This window comes from Styela clava, chromosome 3 (assembly GCF_964204865.1).
Source record: "Styela clava chromosome 3, kaStyClav1.hap1.2, whole genome shotgun sequence".
In the NCBI taxonomy this organism is placed as follows: Eukaryota; Metazoa; Chordata; class Ascidiacea; order Stolidobranchia; family Styelidae; genus Styela; species Styela clava.
This window is the reverse complement of record NC_135252.1, coordinates 21,932,350-21,942,334: the sequence shown is the minus strand read 5'-3', so window position 1 is coordinate 21,942,334 and position 9,985 is coordinate 21,932,350. Positions and strand designations below refer to the sequence as shown.

Genomic DNA, 9,985 nt, shown 5'->3' with positions numbered 1-9,985 from the left:
TTTTTTTGGAAAATTTTACCATTTGCTCACATATATACGTAGCAATGTGTCTTTTGTATCAGCTCGATGGGTGTAACGCAAGCACATGCTACCAAATGGCTTCGGGCCTAATAGTTGACAAATATTTTTGCCTATGCGAAACGAGCTTTAAAAAGCAGCTCTCAGTGATTTACACGTCGCTAACGTCTTGAGAACGTCTTCTAACGCAAATAATACACATAATTAGTAATACAGGCGTTATCACAAAATGAATACCACACAATCGTGGGTTGGTACAGTTAGTATTTGCTTGCCAACATATTTATTTTTTCAGTATTTTCACCATACTTTATATTTACGGAGGATTGAAAAATATACTAATGAGTAATAAATAAAAGTGATGTCAAAGATGACAAGACATTCACTGTCGCCATCTGCTGGATTTTCAAATATATGTCGACCCGATGTCAAAACGAGCAAGGAAATATTGAAGAAAATATTGGATTAAATATATTGAAGAAGGCCGCCACCAGGACTTATTCCGACCCCCTATTCTGACGTCGAATGCAATGCTTGTCTCAAAACTATTTCACCAGATTCGAAATAAAAAATATATTGCCAACTATTTAAACCCGTTTTTCAATGAAACAAACTCTATGTTTTATTTTTATAATTTTATTCGACACACGAAACATAATTGGTATTACTATAACGTCTACCACACTATATTGTGAGATCCACCTCAAGCTGGACTTATAGCGTGAAGTCTAATGTTACATTTTCCCACACTTATTTTCATATATTTGATTGATCAATTACTGATTAAAAAGCAACAAACATGTTTATATTGAGAACTAACTTCATAAAAAAATCGAAACTGTATAGGGACTTCATGTATGCCATGCATGTGCTTATGTGGGTAATACCGTATGGTAATAATTAACATTATTTCATTATATTGACGTTGTAAAAACGACCGTCAATATGAGGTATTGTCATCATTTAGTTTTTATATTTATGCAAAATTTCAGCTCCATATGGAATCCTTTCAAATACTGGTTGGCATATATTTTTCAAATCAGCTTTCTTCTTTTTAGTTTCAGAAATTGGCGGATCCTAAAACGAAAATAAGAATATAACAGATGGGAGAAATTTACTTGATGAAATAATAGTAAAGAGAACATAAAAAGGTCGTATGTAGTAGCGTTCGTTTCTTAAAGTACGCGTCTAAAAGTAATTCTTACGCGATTATCATTAAGCCAGCCAATGATTTCAGTGCACTTCTCGATTATTTTTTCCTTGTCTTCATCTGGAAGATTCTTTAACTTTTTGATAACTGCGTGTTTGACAGCGTACACAAACTTCTCAAGCTTGCAAGCTTTTTTACTACGTTCTTTCCATTCGGCATCTTCTTTTTTATATTTTGCGGCATCTTTTATCTGGGTATTTAAAATGACAAAAATTCAAATGAGTAATTCAGGTAAAAAGACATAACACTATTACAATGTTAAAATTTGAGTTGTAGCATAATTTCCATTACCTAAATTATCAGAAGTCATTGATAGTAGTAAAATAGAAAAAGAGCAAATCGATTTAGGTTTTCAAAAATAAACAACAACAAAATAAACTGACCATTTGCCTAATTTCCTTATTAGTGAGTTTTCCTTTACTCTCGATTTGGATTTGAGATTCTTTCCGAGTTTCTAAATTTTGCACCATCACATTTAGAATTCCATTTTTGTCTATGGTATATTGAATCTTGAATGTTTGGTTTCCTCGCAAACTCCGAGGTATGTCTCTGATTTTGAAACCTCCAAGACGATGATTCATGTCTGCAACATCTCGTTCGCCTTCAAATATCTTTAATTATAAATAAAACAGATAAAAAACAAGATATTTCGTTTCAAGCAGTATGATAAGCAATTATTTGTCTGGCATCTTTTTCACTCGCCAAATGTTCACTCACATTGAAGGTCATCTCAGTAACATCGTCTCTTGGTGTCATACAGAAGCTCCCTTTCGTTGTCGGTATTTTTGTATTACGTTGCACGACAGTAACCATATCTCCTCTAGTAGATTTCCATCCAAGTGATAAAGGAACGACATCTTCAATTGTCAACTCTAATATCTGTATTTTATTAAAATAATTATAATTTAGTTACAAATCATATATAAGTACAAATAACGTCACCATTTATTAGCAATCAAAAATATCAAAAAAGATATGTAAATTTGAATATTTACGGAATAGTGTGTATCAGAATAAAATTACCTTCGTTCCAAATGTCATCAAAGATTTTTTCCAGCTTTAATGCAAAGTTTATGAAAGAAAATTAGTAATCACAACACACTATGATTATATATTTCTGAAAACAATAACCTGACAAGATTCACTCGAAGACAGCTCAGCGGCCAATATCGCTGCCCCTTGCGCAACTGCTTCATCGGGATTGATTTCCTTGCTGATTATTTCTCTTCCGAAGCATTCTTGTAATAGCTCTTGCACTTTTGGAATTCGGGTAGATCCACCGACAAGCAAGACATTGTCAATCTGAATATTGAATATTACAATACTGGGCACGAAATATTACAATATAGGCACGAAAATCATTCGACTAAATGTTGTATCAAATGTAAAAACAGTAACAGTATTTACTGCGGGAGTGTCAAACTCGCGGCACTAGTAATCCTGCAATGGGGCCCTTGACCACCACCCATCAATATTTATTACATTTTATAAGGTTTTTAGCTAAAGATAATAAAGGTTCGAGACACGCGATCAAATATTATTAACGCGGCTAAAATGTGACATATATTACAATAAAGTACTGCGTAGTTTTCATTAATTTTTAGTAAAAACAAAACGTTTTATTTAAGTGTTATGGGGGGGAGTTAATCCACTCAAGATACGGTAAGCTAACGAGTTGTTATCCGTGAAAGCATAGAATTGTGGCTCTCGAAAGCGGGAGAGTTCGGCAATCCTATTGTAATGTACAACTTCAAGAAATCTCTTAAAAAAGGAACCTCATAAATAAAATTATAGACATGATAAGATTATTGAGAATTTATATATTTGTAAAATTTAATATTTTACTCTACTGTTTTTCATCACGCTGTATACGCAACCCACCTCACTTTTATCCATGCAAGCATCTGAAAGTGTGTCTTCTACAACTTGGATCGTTTTCTCAAAATAATCGCAGTTAAGATCTTCAAACTTTGCACGAGAAATAGTTTCTATAAAATCGATATCGCCGTGAAGTTTAGCTATTTGAACTCTGCAGTGAAAAATAAACATTATTATTAATATTAGTATTTCTACTGCAGTAGATACTGTCGTGCAACACCTTTCCAACAATAAAGTTTTAATATTTAGTAGTTTTTGCTTTTTTGCTGTAAATTTAAAATCATCAAACTAGAAACATTTATTATTTGTGCTGGACTGGAAGAGAGCAGTTTTTACTTATCGATCTCGATAAGTATGTTAATAGGTATTTGTCTGTCTGTTTGTCTGTTAGATACACGCGATATCTCACGAAGGCGAGGTTGAATCAGCTCCAAAGTTTGCATGTACATTCATCATATCTCGGACCAGAAGGATGAATTATGTCGTATAATAAGTGAGTTATTATTTAATCAGTGATGGGACACGTGGTGTCGCTATTGAGCAAATATCAAAGCGAAATTTTTTTTTATTCATTTTTTTTTTTGACAATTTTTTTTTTAACAATTTTATTTTATTTTTTTACGAGTAAAATATTGAACATGCGGGAGATCGATAAGTCGGCGGTATTCGATCTCTATCTCGTTTTATATAGCAGCCTATAAAGTCAGGGCATTTAAATGACTACTACGAATTATTTCCTTCACTGATGTTAACAAGCAATTAATATTGCTAATATATATTTAAATATATGAAGAACATCTTCTTGGTATATTCATAAGAAATATGAAAAAATTTATCAAATACTTTGCTGTTTCGGATATCGATAATCTTTTCTTTGCAACTTCACAGGCGACACGTAATTGATTAATTCCCCTTTTGTTTTGAGATATATCGCAATCATACCTACGATTGAACTCTGAGACAAAATGGTTGACCATCCGATTGATAAAATCTTCGCCTGTTAAATTTAAATAAACAAATTGATCTCTTAAAATATCTTGACAGGTGATATAAATTTAGCAACATCTTGTGTTCAAGTCAGGCAAATATTACATTAATCAGATGCATCAAAAAACATGAATGTATATATTTGTAATAATAATTTTATAGTGTTTAGTCACTGTGGGTAAGAAAACAAAATTGATAATTCTCATTTTTTTCTGTGACGAAAGCATTAAATCTATCAAAAAAATCTAAATATTACGTATTGTTTCATCCCTGTATATGATTTTTCTTTATATGTTTCGATTTTATATGTTTCGCTTGATTTACAATGTACTTCATTAATTTCAAAACAGAGCAATAGATTGTGTAAGCAAGAGTAAATAAAGTTTGAGTACAAAATATCCTGAGAAGTATTTTTGTGACTCGAATCTTCAACACGTTAATACCTCCTAAATGAGTATCACCGCCTGTTGCCTTGACAAGGAATTCTCTGTCTTTGATATTTACAATTGTGACATCAAAAGTTCCACCCCCAAGATCAAAGACAAGAACATTCTGTTTTTCATTTTTCTGCAATGGCATAATAAATCTTAGTGCCTATATATCTGTATTGTAAAAATGATGGCTCAATAAATCCTCGTATATTGGGAAACAAACTTATGTCGTGTTGAAAATATAACGTTTTCCAACAATTTTTCTATCACTAATAAGTTAGTTCATTCAAGAATGTTCTGTAATACCAAAGTAATAAATGACTGAAATAAGAAAATGCTCACACCTCTCTATCTAATCCATAAGCGATCGCAGCGGCTGTTGGTTCATTAATAAGGCGCAGAACGTTAAGTCCAGCTATTTTTCCTGCATCTATTGTTGCGTTGCGTTGAGCATCATTAAAATAAGCAGGAACAGTTATTACGGCGTCTTTGACTTTTTTACCAAGATGATCTTTAGCAGCTCTCTTTAGAGATTTGAGAATCATAGCACTGATTTGTTCCGGGCAGAACGTTTTTTCTTCGCCTTTACATTTAACCTGAAATTCACAATGAGTACAAAAATTTGTTTAATTAAATGACTACAGGTCTGTAAGATATTCGCTTAGTATTGTTTGACAAACATATCACCTTTATCTTTGGCTTATTCCTATCGTCAATTATAGTGATTCCCCACAAGTTCAAGTCAGCTTGTACCATTGGATCATCGTAGGAGCGTCCAATTAATCTTTTAATTTCTGAAATAAGCAGTCGTATGAAATCGAACTCTTATTTGTTTCTCACTGACAAATTATTGCTACCGTCCTTGAGCACTATTTCTAATATAGTTTTTGGAAATCGTCGGCTTCTGTTGACATTGGTTTTACCAGATCACAGGAATTGGATGACTATTTTATGGATGAATAAAACAAATATAAATTCTTTAATTTTAATGAATATCTCCACAGAATTAAAATTATTTCAGTTGCAGTGTATATTTCATTTTTGTCAGAAGACGAACTGTCTAAAACACATTGAAGCTTGAATGAAATGTCAAATTTCTAATCATCACTACCTGCGCAGAGAATCGATAATTGAAAATTTATCAAATAAATGCCATGCCCATTAAATATAATTTTCATTTATTACATTATATAATGATAAATAAAAGAATTTCAAATGCTACCACAGTAAGAGATATGCGCATTTTTACAGAGGTTAGGGCTTGTTCTGTGTAAACTGACTGAATTTATTGTTGGAAAGGAATTAAGCTTATTGGAAATAATTGAGCCGGATTATAGGAAGATAACAATTTTCTTACGGAATAAAGTATTTTCAACATCAGATGATACTTCGTCTTTGGCGGTTTCACCAATAAGGATCTCGTCTTTTGTGAATGACACATAAGATGGGGTTGAACGGTTTCCTTCATAGTTTTCAATGATTTCAACCTTTAAGAAAATTTTTTATTTGATACTTTGTAAAAGTTGTGTAAAACTTCAAATATAAAGAAATTTTATAAAAAAAAATACCTTATTTCTCCTATACACAGCTACATATGAATTTGTTGTACCAAGATCGATTCCTATAGCTGACATTATGATAGGTCTAAATTATGTAATGGATAAATTATAATTAAATCTTAGAACTGAAGTTGATCAGGCATTACTAGGAGGTGTATGTTATCAATTATCAAAGTCTTGTAACCACCATAAAGTGCAATATGGATACATTGCTGGGTCATATAATTTAAAAAATATTCAACAATGAATACTTCTAAGAAGTCCTATGACTTGAGTCAACATTGCGTGTAAATATTGTGTTTAAGGCCCGTGAGTTAACAAAGTACATAAGCGGACCTGCATGGATCTTGTATACACGGCGCAAATCAAGGCAAAGCCCACACTTGAAATGCTGATAAGCTGGAACTAATTTTACCCTAATCTGTGTAACATGGTACGATCTTAAGTATTTGCAAGATATATGTGTACATATCATTGTGTATACAGTTTCTGATATTTAAAAAAGCTTGTGATTTATGAGACAACATATAACTGTGCCAAGGAAGAATTTAGACAAGTGGCTCTCGAAATTTTTATGCCTCGCCCGTTTTTAGAATTTGTCTAGTCTCGCGCCCGCTTCAAAAATAATTAGCTAACAATAAGCTACAAACAACAGATAGGCGAGGTATGTTTATTAAAAAAACACGCTGAAAATACGTGAATGAAACGTAAATAATGAAATAAATGAAATGTTTTAAGAATGATATCAAATCTAACAAATAATTCTATTTTTAATTATAAAAAAATTGTATACGATCCCCTTGCTAATTATATTATCGAAAAAAAAATGAAAAATTTTAGATAATAAATCAAATGAAGATTGCTTTGGAAATTACACTAAACCAAACAAATAAAGTATTCGAAATAAATTAATTGACATATAGAATTTAAAAAAGGCATGATTATATAAGTGCTAGATGCTGTACACATTTTAAAATAATTTAGTTTAATCACCCTTATTATTTTTCCTTGGAGTGTTTATTTTTGTTTCTTTTATAAAAGAAGTCGCTTTCATTTCATTTTTCTAAAATGTTCAAAACTGCTCAACATACAGAAATGTCTGATCACCACAAGTGCCTCTTGAATGACAAACAAATAGAAAAAAAACTAGGTCACATGGAAGTAACAAAAGCAAACAAAAACTGAATTCCATAGTATATTACAATGAGTGGATGTAGTCTCACATAATGATTTTTTCATTTCCACGTAATTTGATTTGAATATTTACGTTGTACTAAACCAGCTTTTCATAAACTGGGCTATCAAAAGGTCTACAGGCAAAATACTCCGTTATGTGTCATTTGCAATCACTACATATGAGTAAATTGAATGCAATTTGTTCGAAACTAAAATATTAAAAATGTTAAATACGTCACCATAATTTTAATATGTCTGCTGCCAACAAATACCGATAACCTGTTAAAATAAAATTTTCAATCACTTTCGTAAGTTTAATACTAAAATCCAACTATTGTTTTTATATTTCGTTGACTTTTCATTATTGATTTTGCAAAACTAAGATACGTGATAGAAACTTGTTAAATGTTGTTTTTCCTGAACAGCTGGAATTGAAGTGTCATTAGAAGCCTGACACGGACCGAAAAACTTTTGAAGTCACAGTTCTAAACAGTTAATCATGTTCGAAAACCTGCTACCGCAGGTTTTGGGTCAATACAGTTTTTTTTACATATTCGGGTTTCATTGATGTAAATAGGCGATCGAGTATGGGTTATGAATACACAGCGGAAGCAAAGCATACATCATAGTTGAAATTAATTGATACATTTTTCCAATAAAACATCATCTATAAAATAGAATATTGATAATAATAAATTTTTCTAATTTTGTACAATATTAATGTATGCATTAATGTGTTTGTGTACACACTCTCGATATACTCAATTTTAGTATATGTTCATATCATTTGTATAATTATCAAATATTTAATTCCTTGCTTCGAAGGCTCCTATATTGATCAACCAAATTTTTACGTTTTTTGCCAAATATTTATGACAAGGCACAAAACACAGAAACTACAAAAAATATTTATATAAAGAAATGAATTATTAATAACAAGGTTCTACCAAATTGCTTTTGGCCGAATTAATGACAAGTAAAATTTTTTGTTTATTTTCACCATACCTTTAATTGGTGTAGGACTAGGAAAAAGTATACCGATGAGTAATAATCACAAAGTGATTCTAAGGATGCCAAGTCATTCGCTGTCGTCGTCCGCTGGGTTCTTAAATATTTGTCAAACCGATGTCAAAACAAGCAAAGAGATATTGAGGAAGATCGCCACTTGGCCGATAGTTGATTGTTGGTTAAATATTCCCTTACTCTGACGCTGAAGGAAATGCTTCTCTCAAAACTATTTTACCAGAGTCGAAATGAAACTATTTGAACCCGTTCTTCAATGAAACATACTTCATGTTTGTATGATTATATTCAACACACAAGACATAATTGGTATTATTATAAATGAGGTCTACCACATCTTATCGCGAGTTCCATTTAAAGCTAGAATTGAAGCGTGAAGTCTAACGTTATATTTTCTATTCCTAATAGATTATCTTTTTTTCTGATATTTGATTTTCCGGTTCATGACATAGATATGACCCTAAACAGATACCCATTACGCAAGAAAACGCAGGGACAAGATATAAATGGATAGAATCAGGAGACAATTTTCTACGAGACACAAGTGCAAATAATTTAACCTTTTTTTTTCCAAAAATTTATGACTATTGGCCCACAAACGTAGCATTGTGTCTTTTGTGGCATCTCGATGAATAGAACGCAAGCCCATGCTAATAAATTGTTTTGGGTCCAATAGATGGCAAGTAATTTTTTTAAATATCTTAAATGAGCTCAAAAAAACAGCTTTAACAAATAATCCACATAATTAGTAAAATAGCTGTTATTCCAAAAGGATTAACGCACAATCGTGGGTTGCTACGGTAAGTATTTGTTTATTAACTGTACCAACCCACGTTTTGTTATTACTTATCGATCCTGATCGGTAAATCTGTTGATCGGAATTTGTCGAGGTATTAATTAATTAGTGATTGGACACGTGGTGTCGCTATTGAGTTAAAGCGAAGGATACACGCCGCTAGATCGATAAGTCAGCGGTCTCAGATCGCTATCTCGTTTACAATTTAGAAGGTGAGCAATAGATCTACAGCAATAAACACGAGCGGAAAACTTTAGAAAGCACCGTTCAAGAATTTTTAGAAAATCACCAAACAAAAAAGTTCGTCTTCGAACTGCTCAATTCACATTTGAATAGTGAGGGCCAGAGTCAATACATAAACACTATGATCCAATTAGTAGACGTATTCCCATTAATTGTTACACTTTTTTGCAAGGTACTAGAAATTTAATATATCTGCTGCCAATAATTAACGATAAAGTATGATAATATGATTTTTAATGACTTTCTTAAGCTAAATACTAAAACTCAACCACTGCGTTCTCTGCTTTTTAGTTTTGAAGCAACTTTTTAAACTAGTCTCTTGGACTTCCTGTGGCACATAACGAACTTGTCTATAATCTCTAAGCAAAAGCCTGCACTATGTATTTTCTTGCAAAGATATTAACTTGACTGCGTATTCATTTATTTCTCTTTTCTCGTTTTTCTATTTCGTTGGCTTTTTCGTATTGAAATTTGCAAAACCAAAATACTTGATAGGTATTTGTTAAAAGTTGAATCCTTTTTATTTTATTTAAAATCAGGAAACCACAAGAACATGGGTGGAGAACATTTGAGACCCTCTGGCCTAAACAAATATTCACACTTTTCAAAATTGTAGTTATGGGCATGACAATTTTGTCACTATCTAACACAATAGGCAGATAAT

At 31.9% G+C, this 9,985-nt stretch overlaps 1 protein-coding gene across 1 annotated transcript; it reads right to left on the bottom strand.

Moving 5' to 3' along the window:
- Positions 1 to 981: 981 nt before the first annotated feature.
- Positions 982 to 6,158, bottom strand: LOC120343109 (heat shock 70 kDa protein cognate 4-like). Its single transcript, XM_078110766.1, has 12 exons — positions 6,093 to 6,158; positions 5,882 to 6,011; positions 5,212 to 5,318; positions 4,869 to 5,120; positions 4,537 to 4,660; positions 3,950 to 4,103; positions 3,110 to 3,257; positions 2,360 to 2,530; positions 1,946 to 2,107; positions 1,612 to 1,839; positions 1,224 to 1,418; positions 982 to 1,095 (listed from the first exon to the last, which is right to left on the bottom strand). The coding sequence occupies exons 1-12, from the start codon at positions 6,156 to 6,158 to the stop codon at positions 982 to 984; spliced, it is 1,851 nt and encodes a 616-aa protein (XP_077966892.1).
- Between the last annotated feature and the right edge of the window lie 3,827 nt (positions 6,159 to 9,985).